Source organism: Lonchura striata, chromosome 15 (genome assembly GCF_046129695.1).
Source record: "Lonchura striata isolate bLonStr1 chromosome 15, bLonStr1.mat, whole genome shotgun sequence".
Classification (NCBI taxonomy): domain Eukaryota; kingdom Metazoa; phylum Chordata; class Aves; order Passeriformes; family Estrildidae; genus Lonchura; species Lonchura striata.
This window is the reverse complement of record NC_134617.1, coordinates 10,806,201-10,831,018: the sequence shown is the minus strand read 5'-3', so window position 1 is coordinate 10,831,018 and position 24,818 is coordinate 10,806,201. Positions and strand designations below refer to the sequence as shown.

At 40.2% G+C, this 24,818-nt stretch overlaps 1 protein-coding gene across 2 annotated transcripts; it reads right to left on the bottom strand.

Moving 5' to 3' along the window:
* Window positions 1-4,645: 4,645 nt before the first annotated feature.
* RAD50 (RAD50 double strand break repair protein) lies at window positions 4,646-23,872 on the bottom strand. 2 transcript variants are annotated; one of them, XM_021549439.2, is made up of 26 exons: window positions 23,826-23,872; window positions 22,743-22,922; window positions 22,274-22,357; window positions 21,888-22,039; window positions 20,887-21,072; window positions 20,537-20,741; window positions 20,004-20,132; window positions 19,619-19,784; window positions 18,751-18,944; window positions 18,014-18,220; window positions 16,990-17,172; window positions 16,629-16,786; window positions 15,748-15,923; window positions 15,410-15,647; window positions 14,714-14,903; window positions 13,743-13,869; window positions 13,333-13,526; window positions 12,914-13,024; window positions 12,289-12,381; window positions 12,089-12,202; window positions 11,161-11,288; window positions 10,220-10,444; window positions 7,744-7,829; window positions 7,200-7,342; window positions 5,717-5,850; window positions 4,646-5,392 (listed from the first exon to the last, which is right to left on the bottom strand). In XM_021549439.2, exons 2-26 carry the CDS (start codon window positions 22,869-22,871, stop codon window positions 5,206-5,208), a joined length of 3,939 nt encoding a protein of 1,312 aa, XP_021405114.2. In that variant the 5' UTR covers window positions 22,872-22,922; window positions 23,826-23,872; the 3' UTR covers window positions 4,646-5,205. The 2 variants fall into 2 exon arrangements, with proteins under 2 accessions (XP_021405114.2, XP_021405111.2); XM_021549436.3 differs by lacking the exon at window positions 23,826-23,872 and adding an exon at window positions 23,495-23,555.
* Window positions 23,873-24,818: the final 946 nt, after the last annotated feature.

Sequence of the window (24,818 nt, the reverse complement as noted above, 5' to 3'; positions counted from 1 at the left end):
CTTGTCATAGAGGAGATGGTTTTGCTTCTGCTGTTTTTTGCCATGTGTGTCCAGCTGCAGCCAGAGGCAGAATACAGAGGAGTCTCATAGATCTGTGCCCACCCTGCCTCGCCACTCCATGCTCTTCATGCATGATTTAAACCACCCCAAGTACGTCCCAAGCAATTCAGAGAAATTATCCAAGTGGTTATTTTAGGTACATCATGCTCCCCTTGCCCCCATGTGGAGTAGAGCCCAGGGGGTGATGGTGAACATTGGACAGCACTGGGTGGGCCTTTCCACAGTTGCACCTCTGACGATGACACCAGAAAAGAGAGAAGTCACCTGAAGAGACCCTTAGTGCAACCAAACCCAAAAATTTGGCTTTGTTCTGTACCCAAAGCCAAAGCTTTTTTATTAGTTTTATTTTATTTTTCCAGCCCAAAGCCAAGGCTGGATGCCACAATCACCACACACAAAGGAAGAGCAGAGGGGCTGGCTGGAGTCATGGCCGTGATCAGCATGGGATGGCCTTGATGGCCATGGATGGAATTGATGGAAATCCATGGAAAAAAACAGGGATTACCAATGGCTGTCAGCTCCCTGGGGCAGTGCTCCCCTCTCTGCCTGGGCTCTGCTGGAAATGGGGGAATGCCAGTCCATAATTTTAGCTAAGCTGAATTTGTGCCTCCCCAGTCAAACAGGAGTAACTTCCCCTGGGTACTGGGCCATCCCAGTGGCTGCTGGCCAGCAGGAGGAGTGGAATTGATCCCACCCAGCTGCTTTGGCCATGGCTCAGCATGGGAAGGGGACCCCAGCACAGCTGGCAAGAAAGGACCCTGCTTCTGCCAGCTGCCTTCTTTCCCTGCAGTCTCCTCATGCTCAGCTCCCTCTCCCTGGCAGTTTGAGCAGGGGGAGGAAACTGAGTCACCTTCCCACCTTTGCTTTAGCAGCCAAAGTCATCCCTGTGGCAGGTGGAGGATTTGTGGAGGGACAGGATGGGATCATGGCATTAAGAAACAATGTCAGAACTCAGGAGGTCCAGGGAATGCTTTAATTGAGGTGTTATAAATAATTTCAGTTTGTCCTTGATGGTCTGATTTTGGATGACCCTACTAACCATTTTCTCATTCCCAACACTGTTCCAGCGTTGCTTTTTTTGAAATCCTCATGGAGAAGCCATCACACATCCTCCAGGCCATTCTCTCATTTGTGCTGTTCCTTACTTAGCAGAGCAATTAAATAAAACATTTTATAAGCTGAAAAAACCCAAATGTGGGTCACAGCACAATGTATAGCATCAGCACATGTAGTATCTCTTGAATCAGTGGTTGGGTTTCTTGGCTTTACAAGCAGTGAGTTCTCCCTTGTGCAGGGCTGGCTGTGCTGGAACCTTCCTGCTTCCTTCATCTGCTGCAGCTGGTGGGAAGGGTGCAGCTCCAGAAATTTACTTTTCCTGCATAGATCAAATGACACAAATAGGATGGAGCCCGATGAAGGAGAATTAGTAAATTGCGTGGTATTCCCCAACGGTGTCATCTTGCAGTAGGCAGAGTAAATGCTGTCTCCTGGTAGATTGCCCAGGAGGGCAGCAAACCCTGTCATAGTGAAATAGATGAGATGATACTTGGTGTGACATTTAAATGCAAAGTGGCAGGGAGACAGCAAATGATTAAGCTTTTGAAAGCATCATCTATATTTATTGCTTTGGTTTGTGGTGTTTATTTGTAGATAAGCTCATCTGCTTATGTTTTTAATGTAATTTCTAGAGCATGTAAGAGCTCTTTGCCTAAAATGTGGCACGAAGGAGAAAGCTGCATGGAGAAGTTGCCTAGGAGTAATGAGTTATTATACTTATTTAACTCACTACCTAGGAGTGAGTTAAATAAGTCAGCTTTTTACTTCAGGCAGGTCATAAAGCAGTTTTTGCTAAAAAAAAAAAAAAAAAAAAAAATTAAAAATTTGTCTTCTCTGAAGTTTTCAATCCCAAAGTAGTTCAGGGCAGGTGTTATGCAGCAGCCTGTGAAGAGGCAGCAGAGTTGTACTGCAGAACTAAAGCTGAAGGAAGCATCAGAAAATCAAAGTATTGGCTTTCTATTGCTAATGTAAATTCCACTTAGAAACAAAGTGTTTAGACAGGAGTGTCTAGGAGACCTCTGGGTTTTCTTCCTAGTGAAAGTAGTTCTTGCTGACTAAGTCCAGACAAAGCAAAAATGGTCATGGTACTGAAGAAATGGATGCTGTGGCACAAGGTGGAAGGAAAGTCTCTCACCTGAGTGGTGCGTGCCAAAGGCTCCATCTCCTGTAGATCCCCAGTTCCAAAAGCACTTGCCAGGCTGAGGCTGCAGCCAGAATAAATCACTTGGAAGGGATTTGCACCCAGCCAACCTTCCAGGCCAACAGGCACAGTGAGTGTTCTGGTCTCTCAGACAAGTGGCTTTGCAATTACCATCCCAGGCAAGTGCCTGAATCTCAGCTCAATTACCTACCACTGACTTGATATTTTTGTTATTTTGCAGCAGTTATATTTGGCTCTTAACCATGGTGTGGTTAAGAGTGTATGTGTGTGTTCCTGTGAGGTGAGTGCATGGATTGCTGTCTGGAGGCTGGGTACTGTGGTCTCCCTGCTGGAAATCCACCCTCACTCCCACCAAAATGGGAGCTGGACAGAAACCTTCTTCACCACTTTGCCACCTGCCCGGTGAATTACAGCAATAAATCCGTGCCCTGTTTGCCATAAAACGTCTCTGCTTGGTTGTGCTCTTTGTGTATTATCACGCAGGGACAAGAACCCGTGCTGGGACGTCCTGCTCCTGTGCCACCTCCCCTGCAGCCCTCCCACAGCGGGTGGTGGCTGTGCCCGTGGCAGGGCAGGAAGCCACGGCACAGCAGGGATGCCCCTGCCCCGTCTGCTGCTGCTTCCCGTGGGCACGGCCGAGCTGGCAGCCCTGCCACCAGAGCAGCCAGGGCCACTCCTGCCCTACTCTCCCAAGGTGTCCCTCAGCAGCAGAGCCATCATGGAAGTGCCTGAAGTTTCTCTTACACCTGATTCACATAAACACATTTTTTATTATCCAGGCCGCATGAAAACCATGGGGCTGGCACAGTCTCTTTTCCATGCTGTTAGCTGTCAAGGAGCCTATGGATTATTCAAATTATTCAGTGAATTTCTGGAAATAATTGTAATTGATTTGATGTAGGAGAGGTTTGTTTCCTACTAAATTTCCTGTGTTTTCCCTATCTTCTGGAAAAATGTTTCATGTCAAAGTACATGTGAGGATAAACTTGGGAAAGGCCAATTAGGCAAAAATGCATCCAAAGTACTTTGTAGAGGAATTGTAAGCCATGGCCTTAAGTTGGAAAAAATAGGACAGAATTTACAAAGACTGGGGAGTCACTTCTGGTGACAGTGCAGAGCTGGGGTGTACGTGTCATGCTAAAATAAACAGGTTGTACAGGCAAATTTGAAAAGACAAAGCACTTTTTTTTTTTCTGTTGATTGTATCTTTCAGAAAATTTCCCTTCAGGAAGTAGTACTAGAGTCAGTGAAGCTTCTTATTTTAAACTGCAAACACAGTGCAGGTTAGTAGCATTTTCCTATCCCTGCTCTCCCCTCTCCCTCCCCAGCTGTGTGCTCATTGCTTTTTTGGGGAATTGGTGAAAGCGTAATTGCTAGGAAGCCCCATTAGTTTTCTTATCTTCGAGTGGTTTCCCGATGACTGGGGTCACTGACATTGCAGTTTCAGAAAATTTAGGTAGAAACAATCCTTAGCTGAAGATCTTGGTTTCTGCCATTACTCTTTAAGACACCTACAGCATTGAGCCTGGCCAAGGCAGGGCCCTAAGAGCCTTTGCCATGGAGAAGAACCCGAGCTGGGGGATATTGGGCTCTCCTTTTCTGTGCAGGTGGTGTGAGAGGTGTGTGATGGCAAGTGAGGGGCTCAGCTGCACCATCCTCAGGGGCAAAGGCCCTGGTCCATCATGCTCAGCCAGGCCCAGGCCCTGCCTGCACAAGCCAGGTCTGCTTGAACCCCTCCCCTGCCAACTTCTTATCCCTGTAAAATAAAGGGGTTCCTGCACCTTGGAAGAGAAGGCAGGCAACACGCAATATTCTTAGGCTCATTTGCAAAGAGAAATGATGTTACAGAAATTAGCTTTCTTTAATGGTGATTTAAAGATTTTTCCTCTGAAATTGTGCTCTGGTTTGCTGAGAAGGGTCAGGCCCTCACTGCTGATCGCAAGGATTTAAAGAAATGCAAGTCCAGCTTCTGCTTGTGGACTCCTACCAAGAATTCAAGGTAGCGCCTGACTAGCTTACAAAGAAACAGGAATCCAGAAATTCCTTCCTTCAGGGTTTGCATGGCTTTGGAAGCAGTAAGGCATGCTTTGTGCAACCTCAGGACTCCTGATGATCAGGCCCTTTGCATTTTGAGCAGGCCACCCCCATGGCTTTCCTCGTCCCTCCCATTAAGAAGCCGGTTCCCTGCTGCAGACTGCCAAGCTGAAGGGCTCCTAGCTGTTGTCACACCAAGAAAAAGAGCTTCAGGAAGAGCTCAGCATCCACACTAATCTCTGAGACACTTACGCTCCATTTTCCCGTTTGCAGACACTGCCATGAAGAATCAGAACAGGACATAACTCACTGAGCAGAGAATTCACTCATTCATCTGGTTAGAGATGGGCATTTGCTTTATTCTGTCTTTGAACAGCCAGGGTTAGGTTAGCTTGTAGAGAAAGTAGTAAAAGTTGTCTTGAAGCTTGTCAATTTTGGGTAGATTAGGTTGGTAGCAATGAACACACCTCCAACCAAAGTGACACCCATCAGTGCTGACCTTGGCAGAGATGGAGAGCTGTTACTCCCCTGGCAGAGCTGCAGTTATTTCAGAGAATCTGCAACCTGTGCAACTTGTCCCACACAACATGCAAAAAGAACATCACAGCTTTATTTTAACTTTTAAAGCATAAAATACATCAAAATTTAACTGTCTGGCACTCATTTAAATTCTTTCAAATTATGGTGCTTCCTAAGCCTAGGCACAGAAATATGTAGAAAGGTAAGAAGTTTAAAAGTCTCAGTTTTAGACTCTGGCTAAAATCATTACAAAGCTTCAGTAGATTATGATAGGAAGGAACTACATTTTCAGACACCTACTCTGAGCTCTATCAAGTCAGACAGTGTATAATCTATCAGGTTAGGCTGTCTATAATATGTAATTACTTGGCATTCTAATGAACATAGGAGCCTAGGGAACTGACACTGCATTTGATGATCTCAGAGCACTGGTCAATGTTCTTCTTTATCCTGTAGAATGTTTCCACATACTCAGAACGGCCCAGAAGTTCAACAAAATCTTCATCGTGAGTAATCACCAGCAGCTGAAAGTTGCGTTGGTGTAAGCGGCTCTTTATTATCCTACAAAGAGATATTATCGAGTGTGCATTTACCTAAATCCCATGCTAGCATCAGAGAACTTGCAGACACACAGCACAAAAACATTTCATTATTGATAATGAATGATATGAACCATCGAGTAATCTAATGCTGATTACCCACTCTTTTTAACCGCATTAAAAAAACCCCTCAAATTACATAAGAAATACCTTTTTCTTTTCCAGATAGAGAGGGAATCTAAAATTACTCACAAAAAAGATAAGCTAGCTTAAAAAATAATTCACTACTGCCAAATGGGCATTGAAAAATACCCATAGTAAAGCACCACAAGGAGAGCTCACTTACTCTACCAGAGCATGTGCCAGGGACTCGATGTTTTCTCGGTCAAGGTTGGTTGTAGGCTCATCCAGGGCCAGAATGCCACAGTTGATACAGAATGTTTCTGCTAGAGCAAGGCGAATGATGAGAGAAGCAAGCACCTGGGGGAAAGGAAAACACACAAAAATCTCAAGCTTCAACCTGTTCAAAGAGGATCTACATGCGACAGCCTGTTTTTAATGCCATTACAAACCATGACTGAAGTTTACAGAACAATGTGCTGACAGTTCACAAAATGACAGTAGCTAACTGATTACTGAAAAACTAAATTGAAACTTGTAGCTAGAATTCAAAGACTGACTCTACAAAGAAGCATTCAAAATTGAGAAGACACTCAATTAAGAAAGTAAGGATTCTGATCTGAAGTAAAGCCACTATGACAATGCCATTTGCATTACTCCTACATTCTGCTTGAGCCCACCCCACTGCAGCAGGTGGAAATTTGTCTGCATATTACTGAGTTACTGAACTCCTGACTTCTTACTATAATGGAAGACAGTAGGATTTACCACCTTCCATGTTAGTTTTGCATCAACACACATAATCATATTTACAAGATCTCCTGGACTACTAAAAACTACAGAACACTCAATGGAAACTGCTGCCAAAAATATTTTCCAATTATCACAACTGCTGGCATCACATTTCTTCATCAAAGAAGAATTCTCAGAATTTCAGCTAAGAAACTTGTTCAAGTTTCACTCTCATTTACATAGGACTCTAACGCAACATCCTAAACTACTCTAGGAGGAGATAGATTTAATAGAACAGACAGGTGGAAATAACCCTCAGCATGTGTGGGTGTGGTTAATTGTGATGAACTCTCACCACAGGTATTGTCACAGCTGGTGTGTCATCAGGCCACTCGGCCAGTGTGTGTTATTGAAGATGAATGGACAGCCCACAGAGCTGCAAGCTGGCAGCACAGGAGGAAATGCAATGCCTGGAAGTATGGCTAGGTGTGATATTGGTGACATGAACTGAAAGGCTGTAGTCAGCAGCAGGTGAAAGCACCTTAATTTGGAGGAAGAGAGATCCTATCAACTCAGAAGTAGATGCAGTTGCAAAAAGAAGACCAAGGGCTCAGAAGAAAGAAAAAAAAACAAAACAGGGAGCAAATCAATAGTCCTGAAGCTGAGGTAACCTCAGTGGTAACCAGGAAGAAACAAAATGGGGGGATTTGAACCTGAGGACAGAGGAAGCCAAACCCTTCACTCCTGCAGGGCATCAGCCTAGTGCCCACCGGAATCAATGGATTTTAGCAGCCCAAAGCAGGGTTCAGATGTTGAGTGACATATTGTGTAACACCCAGAGAGAGTGAAGGGAAGTTGTACACAATAATAAATTAGAGCTGGAGCGGCTTGTTCCATGGTCACTTGACTTCTCTGCATTCATCTGAGTCAGTTTTCAGAATCCCTCTTGCTGTGTACTGGAGATAAAGAGCCATTACCTTTTGCCCAGCACTGCATCTTCCTCGCATATCCAGTGCTGTATCTCCCTTCACCATTACTACCCTGTAATTGTAATTTCTTCTTTTGTCAGTGGCTGAGACACTCTCATCTGCATCAGAGCGAATTTCTATATATTCAATATCTGAAAATGGGAGGGAGAGAGTTCGTACATTATGAAAAATCTTGAAAAATATCATAGGATTAATGGGAGATGAGAGGTATAATATGTAGTAATAATAAAAATTCCATTCAGAACTCCCACTGATAGATCCATATTGGAAATTAACTTTTCCAAAATGGAAGGAATGAACTCATGCACTGTCCTCTCACAAAGAAACCTAACCTTTGGAAAACACAGAAAAGTGAAAATTAACTCTGTTTATCCTGCATGTGCAATAAAAAGATTATAGTGCTGAAGAACAGATACAGCCTTTAGAATGGAACCAGCTATTTCCCATCTTGCAAACAAACACTCTTCCTTATGCACTGCACACTATCAAATGGATACATATGGGTAAAACTTAAAAAAATATTATTACATACCTTGTCCTCTGTAAATGCTTCGCCACAGGTCACGAATGATTTTGTTAATTTCTTCCATTTTCATGCTATGAAATGTCATTATTGCTCTTAAAAACAAAAAATGTAAACTGTTAGAGATGCAACCATGGACTGCTACGGACTGCTAGGGGCTTTAAGACAGGTGGCAGCTCCCTTTCCATTCCCTTAATACTTTTACTAAAATTGAGAAAATAGTAGTTTATTTTGGACAGAGAACTATCTAAAGAATAACAATATGTCATTGCATAAATAATTCTATGCTCACAAGCAGCTCCATTCTAAAAAGTAGGAAAGTAATGACAACAAATATATTGGCAGTCACTCAATGGAGAATGACTTTACCTGACTTTTAAAGAGATTTATGATTTGTGTGTCAGGTTTATTTTTTGGCCTGACACCATGAAGATGAATTTGATGTTAAGCTTTCCAGAACAGGACCATTATTCTGGCACAGTCTGCAAACAGGGCAAACAGCAGGAAAGGAGAACCTGAAGTCTCCTCAGAGCAAAGAATTCCTATTAAGAATATAATTTGTAATTACCCAAACAGGCATTATGACAAGAAATATTCTTCAGCAGCAAGAACAACACAGGATATCATTAATACTTTTTAATTTAATTTCTCTGGTTAACATAGTAGCATGACTTTAGTTCATTAACAGCTGAAATCTTACAAAACACTCAGAAAAGGACAGGACACTGCATTTCTCACTTGGCTTTTTACAGAAAACTACTCTGTAATGACAGAAATGCTCACTCACTTTATGGCAATGTCTTTTTTCAAAAAATGTGGTGGAAGTAAAATATCCTTCTGAAATGGACTTTTACACATGCTTTTTCTACCTTGGCTCTTCCACCTGATCTGGGGAATACTGAGGTATCAACTCTAATAGGTTTAGATAAGTAAAAATGAAGCATTTTTAACCATTTACTTAGTCCCAAGAATGCATTCCTCATCAATATTTATCATAAATCTCTAAATAGAGTCAATAAAGATCATCTGATAGCATGGAACACCCAAAATGCTGGTTTTCCCAGCTACAGATACAGCTTTGGCCATTAGAGTTAGCATTTTGCCTCGCTGATTTTTCAGACGATTACCGCTAAGTGATGCTTATCTATTTTTCTTGAAATTACAAGACTGTTTTCCTGTTTAGCCTTAAATAGAAACAATAGATGATTTGATATCATACAAAAAAGGAAATTCTTGGAGTGCATTTCCATTACAACTGAAAGGGAAGACTTATACATGCTCTGAGTAACTTAGATCTTCACACAATCAATATTGGATTAGCTTACATTCTAATTTTATGTTTACTTTATTTAAGTTATTATCAAACCAGCTTAGAACAGAGTTCTTCTAGAATGTCCTTTCAACCTGGAAAGTTCTCATTTATTTTGTTTCTGTTCTTGACCATTATGCTCTATCTTCAACCACGTAATTACTTTTTTGTGCTCCTTTTTCCAGCACTAGTGAACCCTTTTAAAGAGAAGGCCAATATTCCATACTTTATTCAAGACCTACTTCCTATTCTATTTCCTGAAATGTATCCACTGATTCCAAAATTCTCTCTCCCTGTCCATCAAGCTGTTCACTGCCATTCCATCATTATAACCAAACAAACAGGGTTTTTAGGGAGCCATATGTTTTATTTTGTATATGGTTACAGATTTTGAGATGCCCTTTTTGCCCAGTCAGTCCAAGACTAGCAAACAAGCTTCCAGAGGAAACAGAAACAAGAACAAACTTGCTACACTTTCCATCAAATGCCAGACATGTTTCTTATGATCTTACTTTCTTTAATATAAACACAAAACCACCCACACTGGAAAAAGGCAAAAAAAAACCCCTCTACACTGCAATATTCTTTAAAAAACAATTATTTACTTGAGAAAATGCCATGGGAAACAAGAAACCTACCTGGCATATCTTATTCATGCTAGGATATGACCAGAAGATGCTAAAATCTATTGCTATAGAAATGAAAGTAGAAGGGCTCAGATTAAAAATTAAGGATTTAAATATCAATCTCACCTTTCCTTATCTCTCTCCTACTGCTGTACTGCAAATGTAAGTCCTAACATGTAAAATCAAAACTCCAACTAAGTCTTTCAGAGAATTGGGAATACAAGTATCAGACTTATCTATTAAATTCCATTACCATCACTGCATTTGCTATATGTACATTATAGACATTGACTTACAAATTTCCTACGTCATACCAATCCTGTGCAGTTTCCAACACAGCTTCATTAATTTACTTAGAAGTTATACCTTATGTTTTCTTAAAAATTAAATGCTAGAATATATGAAGAAAAATGATGTGTCTCAAGGAATCACATCAATTTCCTCTAAGTCACCCTGGAAGCCTGAAATTGAAAGCTGCTTTTGCATCAAGGTTATCAATACCAATAAAGATAAAGATATTTAAGAATCACCCTCATTTGACAATACTTACTTATCAAGAGCCTTGTAATAAAGGTCCAGATCTTTGTTCACCAGCTCTGTTGTTCTCATGACAATCATCATGTCTCTGTATTTTTCTTCTGCATCTTTGAACTGTGGCTCTCTGAGCTCCTTTCTGAAGCGAACAATCTCCTCCTCAAACCCACGCTGGCGGCCAAGAGCAACGTGATGGTTCCTTTTCAGAGACTCTATTTTCTCCTCCAAATGTTTCTGCTCACTGTCAAACCATAATTGATACACATGTATCTTGTATTTAGTGTTTCAATTTTTTAAACAGGATTCAAATTTTGAGTTTGTGTTGGAAAACAGCTCATTGTATCATATCTATAAAGTCCGTAACAGTTAAAATTATAGTACTAACACCACTGAAATGAAGACACTATTGAAATAAAAATAGTTCAAAGTTTGTTAAGAATATATTCTAATCACTATTCTGAGTGGGAGAAGCAAATTGTCAGTTCAAATGCTAAACTTCTATATGTAGAAACAAAAAGATTAATTTTGTTTAATACTGAGCAAAATAAGATGAATTATTGGGTAAGCTCTAGCATGCTAAATAAGTATTTCACATGCAAGAACCAGCAAAGGGGTAATTCCTTTTCAAAAGTGTTTATTATCTAAGCAATTAGATAGACTACTGAAGTAAACAAAGCATGAATGATTTAAATGTGGGTTTCTCGGTAAACATCATTAAAAGGCCTGGATTGGAACAGGTATGAGCAGATATCTCTATTTCTAGCCAGAAGCACTGTATGATTTCACAGCCATTTACACTTTTGTCATAGGGATATGAACCAAATACAGGTGTGAACGAGGAAGTGGTCAGCATGAATGAGGTGAAAAGAGGACCAGGACACACTAAAACAGTGACTACAACATCCATATTCAATGGATTCTTGTTCAAAGCACACCATTCCTTTTGAAGGTGCTTACTTTTTCATCTGGGGGACTTTCATTTCTCCCATCTCCTTCATAAGTTGTTTTATATTGTCTTCAACTTCTTTTAGCTCTTCATTCCGCTTCCTCAAAGTGAGATTATCCTCCAGCCACCTTTCCTGTATCTAGCTCCAAAGAAAGCAAGAAATTAGATAATGTTTCAGCATGTTGGTCATCAACTACAATGTATCAGTTCTGCACAACTCTGAAACAACAACGCTGCAAGGATAAAATAATTGAAAACAACAAAAATTATCACAGTGAGAACTCACCTTGTCCTAGAAATAGAATAAAATGGAAATCAGTGGTATTATTTCATCTCTCAAACTGGAATAACACTTAGTAGCATTTACTGTCATAAGTGAACACAAGAGTGATTCTTTTTGAGAATATTAATCCATATTTCAACAATGGATTTCAGGACAAGTAGTTTTAACCAAGGATAGATTTAACCAAGTGCCCTATAGCAGTTCTACAACAGTAGATAGTAACTGAAAGGGCAGAATGGGGAAAGACATATTTCCTATAAGGAATGTAAACAGTATTTGAAACATATATACAAGAATTTAAAGTGCATGATAAATCTGGAATAGCTAAAAACTTTTGGTACCTGCAGTTTGTACTTTCCTAATAAAAGCAGGTATCCTCCACATAGAGATACTCCTGAAAATGCTGACTACTATCTAACCAGACTTAACTCTTAGAAATACCATCAGATGATAGAGATAAATGGTTTTTAAATTTCCACATACAAATCTCAAGACTATTTTCAGCCTAATGCACATATAGCAACTACCCTGACTAACAACTGATCAAATAAATCAAGAGGACGCTAATTTCACCCCACTACAGATCTAGGCAGACAAATCAGAACAAACCAGAATTATTTAAACTATGCCAAGTATACTTTAAATAATAAATCCACCTTTTGAGTGTCAATATCTTGTCGGGTCATTTCCATCTCTTTACTTATCTTTTCCTTCTGTTTCTCACAGGCAGCCAAACGAGAATTTACTTCATCAAGTTCAGACTCCTTTTGCTAAAGAATGATTAAGAAAATGGCATAAGATTTAAAAATAAAAGTACTTTTGATGATAACTTTGTATTGACTGGTTTTTAGATTACCTTTTTATAGTCTTCTTTTCCTTGTTGAATATAGTTTTCAATTTCTTTCACGTACTTGTATATATCTTTAACTTTCTCATTTATGCTACTCATCTGCAGAGAAAAGATAACAAATGAAATATGATCTTATGTCCAAGAACAGATATGCTCTGTATCAAAGATACTGGAAAACATTACCAACAAAGTCCAGTTCCTTATTGTGACTCCCTTTAGTTTTCTAAGAAAGTCTTCAGCTTCTACAGTAATACTTACAAGCATGAAAATGTTTCCCAAAACAAATGAGGGCCACTTAACCTGGAAAAACCACTGTGCCTCTTGGCAAGGATGGGCAATGGTCATCCTTGCTGTTCCTCTTGGGTCTATTTGGGAAGGGCTTTTGAATGCCCTCAGCCAATAAATGTTGCCAAATGTCCCAAGAAGTCTTTTTTCAAGACTGCCAAAGGTGAATTACAATTGAGTTCATGTCCTGATTGACATGTTATTTTTCTTCCCTAAAAGCTCTATCAATCTAAAGCACCTCCTGGTGTCATTGATGTTTCTTAAAAGTAAACTCAGTACCACAGCTTCCACCCACTGAAAAACAGTATCTAATCCTATCTCACAGCTATGTCAAAAGCAAACAAACCTTGTCTTGTGTTTCTTTATTACTTGCAGTCCTTTTATTCACTAGTTCTTCCTTCTCCTGCTGCAATTTGTCTAACTTTGCATCCAAAGGAAGTACCTGCTCTTCTGCTTCCTGAAAAGTATTTGGAAAATGTTGGTTTTATTCTTGCATTCTGGTAAAGATCAATAATTTTTCAAGCAGTAAAAAAAGTAATGTGGTTACTTATTTCTTTTTTGTGTGTATTAAAAAAGGGAAATGTGAAAATATGTATTTAAAAAGTTCTGGAAATTCCCAAAGATACACAACAGCACCACAGTATAAACATTTAAAAATCCATCCCATTGTCTAGGAATAGAGACAATGTTAAGTATGACGAGATTATTATTTTTTATTTCAAGGCCAGCAAAGCTAAGGGTTAGACAACTGAGAGAATTTCTCACCTTGATCTCTCTGCACAAGGACTGAACCTCAGTGGTTAACTCCACAGTCTGCTCCTCCAGCTGCCGCCGGCGCTGCATGCTGCTGACAATCTGCAGCTTCTCTGCCTTGAGGTCATTAACTGCACTCCTCAGCTGCTGAATCTGGCTTTGCTGGTCCTGCTTGAGTTTTTGATTTAACTCAATTTTACTAGTAACTGCAGATGGAAACAGAGTCAATCTGTTATTACAACCATTATTGTAATCCTTATGAAAATTCATCTCTAGATTAAGCTGGTATAACTCCAAAAACCAGTAACAACAAACCAAGAGAATACAGTTTTTTGAGAATATAAAATAAATAAACCAAAATTTTAATGGCAAGAATTTTGGAACATTATTTTTAGTATAAAAAATAAGTAAGTTCTACAAACCTGTATCCCACAGGTGTTTTTTGTCTTGTTTTTCTTTGCTTACTTGATGCACAGTTCTACTCAAATTGACTCCTAGCAGTTTAGCCTCCTGCTGAGCAATTTTCCGTTCAACATCCCTGATATCAGTCTGAAAGTATGAGAAAAAGTACCATTACTACTGTATTAGTCTTTAACAATGTATTTTTTCACCTTTGGCACATGAGAACAAGCTCAGGGCCTGGTCACTCAAGAACTTCCAATTTACCTTCTCCTGTAGAGCAATGTCACATCATTAGCAGTAGGATTGTGTCAGCTGCTAGGAACTGGAATTCCTAACTGTGGATGGAATCAACCAATAAGGACACACAGGCCTTTAACATCCCAGCCCACTTCAGGACAGTTCCATGTGCAATCTGTCCCTGCAACACTGGAATTGCTGGAGCCTCAGAAGATGCTGACATGACTTTGTGAAATGCTCTCAGTCCTCTGCCTAGCCCCAGGTTTCCTAATTGCTCCTCTGAACGTTCTCAGTCAAGCAAAGATTTTGTGCTGGTAATAGAGGCATGAAGACTGCTCAAAATGGTCTCCTATGCCAGGGTAATAAAAAGTGCAGGATTTCTCTTTCCCTTTACCATATATTCAGATGGCACAGAACCAGGAAACACAGGTGAGATGCTGGGAATACAGTGACCTATAATGACTATGAGGACTGAAAACATTTAGGTGTACTTGTGGTTGTGCTCAGTTTTGGATTACACCTCTTTTTTCAGTTCATATAGCACAGAATTGAATCAGAACTCAAGGGATTCTGTGGTGCTCAAAAAAAAAACCTTCTGTAAATTTAACCTTTATTAGTACAAAATCACCTATGTTATACTATCTTTGGAAGTATTTTAAAATAAGGACCTCAAAGTTCTGTCATATTATGAATAATTATATATTTAAATGCAAGGGAGTATCACTTTATGAACTAAAATGTTACCAAAGCATACCTGATACCTTTCCATCAGGGTTATATCCTGTAAACAGGCTTTGGCACCTTCTTCCTCAGACAAAGCTGTCTGGAGGAGTGATTCCTGTTCTTCTATCTCACCCTTCAGGCCTGTTAGATCTCTGTTTGCATTCTGGATCTTGTTCCTCAGGTCTGGAATTTCCTTATCTTGGAGTTCAACTACAGTTCGCCTTAAATAAAATATAAATCCCTAAAATTTAATTGGTCAGAAACAGCAGCATAAATTGAAGACATTCAAGATCACAAAATCCATTATATGATTTAGTAGTGGAAGACAAAATTTAGCTAAAATAGCATCCCCTTAATCTTGCCCACATTTAACTAAGCTTATGTTACAAACCCAGCTAAGGTTACGTACCCAGTTAAAGTGTATCTCTCATTTTAGGGGAGATTATACAAACAGGCAAACAAAATCTCTTGATTTTTAACTTCATTACAGCAAGTGCTCAGGAGAAGGTCCAAAGCACTAAACAAGAGTGCCCTCTTGTGAAGGAATGCTCTACCCTCGTATGTTCTCAAATTCTCTCAAAATATTTATCCCAACAACGACATTTTGAAATTAATTAACAAGCCCTAGAATAAAGCCTCCTTGATGTCTGCATAGATTTTTATAACCAGAACCCACACGTTTGGAAAAAAAACAGCCTGTAACAATATGGTTTCCTAAGCACTTTACCGCAGTGGTTTAAGACTCATCATTTCATCACGTTTTTTCTCTTTTCTTTTAAGCTCAGACTCTGTTGACTTCAGTTTGTCTGGGGCAAGACGCAGTTTAGACTGCAGATCACTGATGACATCCTGCAGTTCAGCCTCTGTCTGAAAAACTCTTTGGCAAACTGGACAACAAGACTGGTTCTCCTCTGTCAGTTGTGTAATGAACTGTGAATAAACTGCAGTGGCTCCAGCAAGCACAGCTGGGTGAAAAACAAACATAAGACTTATGTTGGATAAACAGTGCATAATCAGTTAAATTAGTATTTCAAGGGAAAAAAGTAAAGCTATACAAAAATTTACCTCGCTGTTTGGAACTTTTTTCAATTTCATCTTGAAGTTTGTTCAGATCACTGTCAAAATCTTGACTTCCACAAACATCAAAAAGTTTTGCTTCATGACTGGACAACTGGGCTTCTTTCTTTTTTAGCTCATTACTGGCATAAGTTTTATCATATTCTACTGATGCCAATCGCTTGCTGAAATATTAATGCAGAAACACTTTTATTACCTAAGCACAACAATTTAGACTGAACAAAACCAAAAACCATGGAAAGGTAATCTAAAATTGGAATTACAGAACTATTCATCAGTTCTTCTTTATTGATTTTTCACATGATCTATAGCATGAACTTTTTATTCATTCATAAGTATTTAATTTTAAATCCCTTTTGTTTTCTAGATGATTACCGATGAGAAACTTCCTACTCTTTCCAACTAATTGTTTTATATAATCAAATGAAACCAAGAACAGGTAATCACACATGAATCTGTGATATAGTCACTAACCACTCTGTGGCTTATCAGAAAATCAGAAGACCAGCAATTTCCAGCCCCAGGCACATTAATTCAGCTATAATTAGTACATACAACTAAGGATGTTCCAGATCATCCAGACAGAATTAGTACAAACAACTAAGGATGTTCCAGATCACTATTTGGCTATCTGCTTTTAGTGCTGCCTTTGACACACTACAAATGTTGTGATTTTATTAACTAGCACAAACTGTATCAGCTCTGTATCACAGGAACTCTGCAGGATGTTTCTTCTGGATTTGCAGATACCGAAATAAAGACTAATGAATTAAAGTAAAAAGTATTTTGGACATATGAAACTTTCCAACACTTAAATTTGTAATTACATAAAAACTTGTGGAGAAATAATCTCTTAAATTAATACCTACTTCAGATTTGCAAGAGTATCCCTTGTCTGATTAATCTTTTTATTTTTACCATGAAGCCAGTCTTCAAGTTGTTTTTTATTGGGAAAGTATCCCAGCAGTGATGTTAGTTCCTCAGAATGTCTTGACTTGACTTTTCTTATCTGATCTTCTTTTTCTGCCTGGGGAAATGAAGCATTTTAAATGAAATTTTCCTATCTTCAGGTTTATAACTGTCAATGCATTTATTAAGCTAATAGCTTCTATGAAGTCAGACAGAAGCTCTATAACAGATTGTTGATAAACAACTGAAAAATAAACAAATGTTGGAGCAACTGTATCAATTTAATGTCCCTCTCTTATAAGATATTGATAAAAACATTACTTTGTCTTTCTTCAGCATCTCCATTTGGGTAATTGTTGTGGTGTGTAGATTCAACTGCTCCATCTCTTGATCCAACTTCCTTAGAGCTTTGTCCAAGTTTATTTTCTCATTTTGCAGAGTCTGTACCTCCTGTTCCAGTGTTTCTACATTGCTGTTTCTCTCAGCCTTCTCCAGTTCATCTTCCTATACAAAGAATAAAAGCCCAGAAGACACAAATAATTACAAAACTCAATAAAGCTCTAGCTAAAGGAAACAGAAAAAACCTATTTAGCTGCCTGGCAGCAGCATTAGTAGCTGTTACAGGAATGACACAAGATTTGTAAACAATAAATGCAAAAGGACAAAGGCTGTGACTGGTGTGGGGCAAGAAAAGTCCCACACAAACACTGTATGCAGTCCTGGAATGCAGCACTGCCCCAACTTGCTCATGCTTTTAACAGAAGCTCACTCATATTTAGTTTGATTGTCTGTATTTTAGTATCTACTGTATATTAAATTTGGAATTACCCTAGTGAGAAGGCTAGAAAAAACACTGTGAAACAGAATTCATATACTGCTAACAAACAAAATACTTGGTTACAAAGGCATAACCAGCTGTTCAGCTGGAACATAAAATGCTCGTAACTTTACTTCGTCAGATAAAACACTTATTACCAACTAGTCCATCTCACAGGCAAGTTATCTCCAAAAATGTAGGTAGTATGGAACTTTCAATTCAAAGTTTCTGGCCCAATAATTTGAGAGTAACCAATCTCCTAACTGCCAGCTGTGTTATTACCCCATTTACAACTCACCAAGCAGAAGCAGCACATTCTATGTGGGGACTGTACAAAAACAAGGCAGTGAACAGACCCTGCCCCAAAGGGTCTGAACAAACAAAGCATACAGGGTATTAAAAGGGCAAAAACACACCTGAAAGAGTAAACATCAAGGGGGAGGTTATGGGTTTTGGTATATTTTTTTAATAAAGCCACAAGTTTTTACTTCAAGCTTTTACAATTTCTTCAATTACACGCTAACTTACCATCTTGCCAATCTCCTCATCCAACTCACTAATCCTGTCTGAAAACCCCTCCAACTGCTGCAATTCACATTTGACATTCTTCAGCTCTGCTTGTTTCTTATTTTGAATGTCTGATTTCAGGTCAATGGTTCTTTCTAATCCAGTTTTCTTGTCTCTTATGTCATCTATCTGTTTTTGTTTCATTGTTTCTTTCTGTGCAAATTCTCTCTGAAAATAGATCAGCAATAATATGGTCATTATTTTTTCATAAGAAAATATTTTAAAATATTTTTCACACTAGTGTGCCAATATTCACCACAGTAAAACATTGAAATACTGAGAAAACTATAACTTGTCCAAAATTATCTGCTGAAATGTTTTTGATAGGAAATTGTACATGCATCATACAAGTAGCAACTCCATTTTGAACATGACTTCAACAAAAAGTTTTTTATTTTTAAGCCAGGTGCCAAATGTAATTCTTCCTCAGGTTTTTGAGCTTATCAGTGATCCACCTGCATGAGGACTGCTAGAAGAACCTCTCTGATGAACTGCCTGTTCAATGGCCTTGATGACCACTCCTAATTCCAAAACTAATTTCCATGGAAAGACAACACATAACCATGAATTCAAGAAAAAAAAAAACAGCTTTGCTTCCCCTCATCAACACTTTCTCCCCGCACCATAAAGACCTATATGGACCAATAAAACACCAATGGCCCATACAAATTACACTACTTAAACAACAAAATTCTTACCATCATACGATTTGCAGCTTCTGTATCTCTGTCCTGCCTGTCCTTCACCAGTCTGCGAAAACTGGCAATGTGCCTTTCCGTGAAAGGTGCTTGCTCAAACCCATCTAATTCCAGCTGTGCTGCCAGAGACTGAATTAAGGAATCCCTGGTCACAATGTGCTCCTGGTGACGATCTGCCTGCAGTTGAAGACGACCTCCACAAAAAGAAAAAGTGACATAAATGTTCAAAAACGAGGTAGAGGACATGCTTAGGATTCAAAGCCAGTTTAAAGCCTTTGAAACCTTGAAGTATTTTTCAACAACACCAAAAGCTATGGAATAAAAAGCTATAGGTAGCCATTGTTATTTCAGATAACTGAATTTTTATGAATTAAATAAATCAATAATTCAAAAGACGCTAAAATCACTAAAAATATTATTCTGATAAAAAAACAAAGCCCAAATGTATTTTATGTAAGCTTGTATTCTGTGTCTCAACTACTACAGCTTTGCTGAAATTCCCATAATCCATCAAAAAAGGATACACAACTGAAAGAACATTAACATCAAGACCTCTGACTTGTCCCCACTCCCCACGAGACATGGAGAATGCCAGGTATTCAGCTTTCATGCTTTTTCTCTGTTATATAACAAAATGTACTATATGTTGTAATTATAGCTCAGAAAAAATGCCTGTTAGAAACTCCAGGAGAAAAACACCTAAACTTGTCCACCAGCAAGACTCTCCCACCCCACTGTGCAGGTGAACCTGAATTAACACACATTTTAGAAGTTTTGTCCGGTTCAGATCACTTAAATTATCAGTAGTTCCATTTCAGATTTAATTACATTAGAAAATATACAAGACTGTAATTGAAGTCTAAAATACCTCGTTCAATAAGCAGCTCTGATTTCTCACTGTTAAATCTCTGGCACTCTTTAGTGACTCTATCTAAATCACGTTTACAGTCCAACAATCTCTTCTCCTTCTCCTTCACTATTCTCTGGTGGTTCTGGTATCTATCCCTTAGTTGTTCATCTGTTCCTTGAAAAACCTGTACACAACATAAAAATTTCTAAGTCAATTACTGATGTTTCAAAAATGTATAGTTTTTAGCACAACAGAATTAAAGAAATAAGAGTTTAAACACCTCACATGCAGAATTTCTAAAATAAGACATACAGAGGGAAAATCTTCAGCAAGCAAAACTGGAAAACCGTTTTTCTTATACTTATAAAGTAAAATAATCTAAGTTTTTTGTCATAAAGGCAACCTTTTCCATCTTCTGTTGCAAATCTTGATTATCTTTTTCCATCTGCCTCTTCCTGCTCTCGAGGGCCTTCACTTCATTGTCCAACCTCATTACTTTTGTGAGATTCTGTTCAACTACTGCCAGAGAGCTCTGCAAAAGAATGTGGTAAGTAAAATACCTCATCAGTTCATTAACCCCATAATCAATTATTTTAAGTGCAAAACCTCCAGTTTCATTAAATATATTTTTAAAATAGGGAACATAAAGTTTTAGTTTGGTTTTTGTTTTAGTTATAGCTTAAAATGGTTTTGGATGCCAGCTAAATATGAGAGAGATTTTAAACTGACCAAAACCCAATACTGCTACAAGAATTCTATTCCTAACCCTTTACAGATTAGAGCAACATCTGCCAGGTGAGTTGAGGTATGCTTGGTTCTGCTGCAGGGCAAAGGATTAGATACAAAAGTGCAAGACTTGAACCAAGAAATCAATCCACCTTTCACTTCTTTTATTGTTTTGTATTAAAGCATTAATATAATCCTCATGGAAATTACCTTTAGAGGCTCAAGCTGGTTCTCAATTGATATTACATTCTCCTTAGAAGCAGCCAGTTGAGCTTCTCTGTTGCTGAGATGATCCTGGATTTCCTGTGCTTTCTCTTTATTCTGTTTCAGATATTTCAGTTCTGTCTGACACTCTTTCACTTTCAAGCTTTGTTTCAGTCGTACCTGACGCAGAGCTTCGAGTGCTTTGATATACCTTTAAAAAAAGCAAAATTTCAGCTGCTTTGAAAAAACAGCAATACTGATGTATGAAACAGTGTCTTAGACATTTTTACTAACATTTATGTTATGAGAAGACATTTTTTACTTAGTTTTTATTTAATTACAGTAAAGGGAAAAACCTTGTTGCTGAAAAGATCTCATCAAATTTTTGTTTCAGAGCCTTTCCTTCACTTAATGGCCAGTTGGATTCTTCTTGGTGACAGAAAATGACGTTGTTAAGCACAGATTTGGAAACACCAAGGGCGCTGATCATCTCCCGATCTATTTCAGCACACTTGGAACTCAGGCTGACCTTCTCACCATGCCTGTGGAGACAAAGAAAATCCCCAAAGAACTTACTTGCAAGTTCTTCAAAAATTGAACTGCATTTTAACAGTATAACCTCATTTTACCATACCCATTCAAAAATTTAACAAGTAACAATTTTTAAGCACAAAGTTACCATGCTCAACAAAGGCATTTAATGCTGCCAATTTTTGAAGTCAGACTGTTTCACATATTAGAACTCTGAGGAACCATCAGAGGGGGCAGGACAGCTCTTGAGTTAAAGGAATATACTTAAACAGTGGAGATGGGAGTTAAAACATGGGCTAAAAATGATGTGAAACTGAAAATGGTACTAAAGGAAGTAAAGCCTGCATACTCCACACAATTATACTTTCAAGCTGTACCCTACAATCACAGAATTATGGATTATTTGGGTTGGAAACATCCATACTACTTATCTCATTCCCTCTGCCATGAGCAGGGATGGTACTCACAGAACCAGGTTGCTCCAAGCCCCATCCACCCTGGCCTTGAACACTTCCAGAAATGGGGCAGCCACGGCTTCTCTGCGCAACCTCTGCCAGTGCCTTACCACCCTTATTACCAATAAAGTTTTCAAATAAATGCAAGTCAACAGATATAAGTATTTCTTAACACCATGGCTATCAGATGTGGGATTTTTTTCAATCACCTAACAGATAAAGTAATGAAACTACACATCTTTATAATCTAAAAGCACTAGTAGCTATGTCAAGGAATACATTATGTAATTTTCTCTTATCTGATCCATAGAAATATACTGAGTCCAAACCTATCTTCATGCCAAAGTAAGCAGAAACACTTGACAACTTACTTCGTTCTAGTAATGACAGATTCCAGTGTTTTAAATTCTGGAGTCTTGCCTTTCTGGGTACAGAGCATGGAGCGCTGCACAGCCATGACCTCGCCATTGACATCACGAAACTGCAACCGAATCTGAGCTTTAACGTCGGTTTCATTGGCAACCTTTGGTAGAAGCAAAAAAAAAAACAGAATGAGGGGAATTCTTCTCAAGGTCCAAAGGAATATGTGCCTCTCCAGCTGTAGAGCATGTTCTGATCACCCCCAGCTCTCTGCTTTTCCTCATTTCAGCTCGAGCCTGGCTATGACTTGAGCATCCCTTTTTTATTCACAACCTGAGTGCAGTGGAGTATTTTACTTAGGCATCAACACACGTTGCACCTAGTCATTATGACTTACCTTTGGATCATGAACAAATGTCTTTCCTTTGGTGCCAGGAGGAAAATCACCAGTGGATATATATTTAAGACATTCAATGATGGTCTAAGAAAACAAAAGTAAGTACATAGTTATAAAGACAGATTTAGAGTAACCTAGATGGACTACAGGCAAATCCACAGTAACAGCCCAAACACTTACAAATGAGTTAGAGAAATAACATTTTAATTTTTGAGTACCATGAAAATATGATACTTTGCAAAAGCAGTTTTAATCAGGATCTGGATCAATTTCCTATGAAAAAATATCAACTGGCGCTCTGCAAACTCCAGGCATGAAAGCAGATTTCTAATAACACTAAACAACACAATATTTATAGCAAACAGCATAACTTTTGCAATATTATGAAATACCTTTCTATAGAAATTATTATTCACATGTTATGGCCTTCCAGACCTATTTACAGCTCAAATCCAAACTTAAAGCTTACCGTTTTTCCTGCACCATTTGGTCCCACCAAAATAGTTAATGGACTAAAGAAAGTGATAATTTGTTTGTCTTTATCTTCTACCCCGAAGCTCCTCACTCCGAGGATACTCATTTTTTCAATCCTCGACATTTCTGCTGAACAACTTCTGTTCCAAAGGCAAAGGTGAAAACACTGTAAATCCTGTAAAACAGAGCTTCGTGAAAAATCCAGTAGGGAAAAATCACAATAGATTGCCGAAAGCTGGCTAGACACCTGTACAAGCAAGTAAAACCTACATACTCCATGCAATGATACTTTCACACTGTACCCTACAATCATGGAATGACTGGATCGTGGGTCATATACAATGAATATATTTAAAAACAGAGCTACGGTTCTTCAGTTATTGTTCAAGCTACAAAACATATGAAAGCAAACCCTTATTTCTTTCAAACTGAGAAATCAATCAAGCTAAGTGCCATACTACGTGTCATGAAATCAAACACAACAGCCTCAAATAATCTTTTATTCCACTCCCCAAACACTACGCAGGTCCCTCAGAAAGCCCCGAGCACAAGCCCCAGTATATTTTGACAAGCCACTGTTGCACTGCAACAGCCAACACCGCGCAAGCTTTGCCAGCGCCCGTTCCCGCAGGCGCGTCCCGCCGCAGAGCCGGCAGCCATGGCCGCGCAGGGGCGGGAGCTGCCCCGGCTCTGCCGGGCTCCGGGGGACGGCCCGGCCGGGCCCCGGGCGCTGTGGGTGCTAGGTACCCGGGGTGTCCGCCAGGCCGACAGCTCGGGCTCGGCCCTGCCGCGGCTCCTCGGGGGTGCCCGGCCTGAGAAAGGGCATTTCCCGCCGAGGCAGGGGTGGCAGCGGGGCTTTCCCGCCCGGAGCTCCGCGCCGCGCCGGGGGCGGACGTTTTCCAGGGAGACATCCCTTCCCCCTCCCGCCGCCGCAGCGCAGCCGAGCCCAGCCCAGCCAGCCCAGCCAGCCCAGCCCGCCGCGGTAGCGCGGCCCCGGCCCCGCCGGCCCCTCCGCCCCGGCCCCGCCGCCCCCTCCGCCCCGGCCCCGCCGTCCCCTCCGCCCCGGCCCCGCCGTCACCTCCGCCCGCCGCCGGCCCGCGCCCCGCGCCCCGCGCCCGGCCCCGCCCGCCGCGCTCGCGCCGCCCCCCGCACCGCCGGCGGGGCCGTGAGGGCGCTGCCGGGCTGCGGCGCCGCCGAGGGCTCAGAGTGGGGCCGTGGAGTTGAGAGGCGGTATCGTGGTTTAAACCCAGCTGGAAAGGACAGAATCACAGAATAAGCTGGGTTGGAAGGGACCCACAAGGGTCATCGAGTCCAGCTCCTGGCCCTGCGCGGCGCCATCCCTAGGAGCCGCATCATCTGCCTTGAGCCTTGTCCAAAGGGCTCTTCAGCGCTGTGACCGCTTCCCTGGGGAGCCTGTTCATTGCCCAGCCACCCTCTGGTGAAGAGCCTTTTGCTGATACCCAGCATAAACCTCCCCTGACACAGCTTCAGGCCATTCTCTCATGAGAAAGAGAGAATGTCGCTGTTCACCGCAGAGAAGAGATCCGTATCTGCCGCTGTACCCTGCTGCAAGATGTACCCTCAGTCTCGTCCAGGATGAACAGACCAAACACCCTCAGCCGCTCCTCATATGGCTTCTTCTCCAGACCCTTCCCCATCGTCATTACCGTCCCTTAGACACTCCTACAGCTTTAGTGTCTGTCTTATATTGTGTACATGAGGCACCACACAGCCACTGGCTCTTCCTCCCCAGCTGAGGTGGAATCAATTCTAAAACTAGTAGGTTGACATAAGAGCAGTTTAATAATAGAAAATTAAGTCAAATACAGTAATAATGGTAAATAATAATAATGAAAACAAATAGGGGAAAAAACCCCACAAATAACTGATGCCAAATAAAATTGCTCACCACCTGCTGACCAATGCCAGCCCCTTTCCAGGTAACTCTCCCAGTTTATCTACTGGGCGTATTGTTCCATGGTGTGGAATATCCCTTTGGCCAGTTTGGGTCACCTGTCCTGGCTGTGCCCCTTCACTGTTTCTTTTCTGTACCTCTTCACTGGCAGCCCAC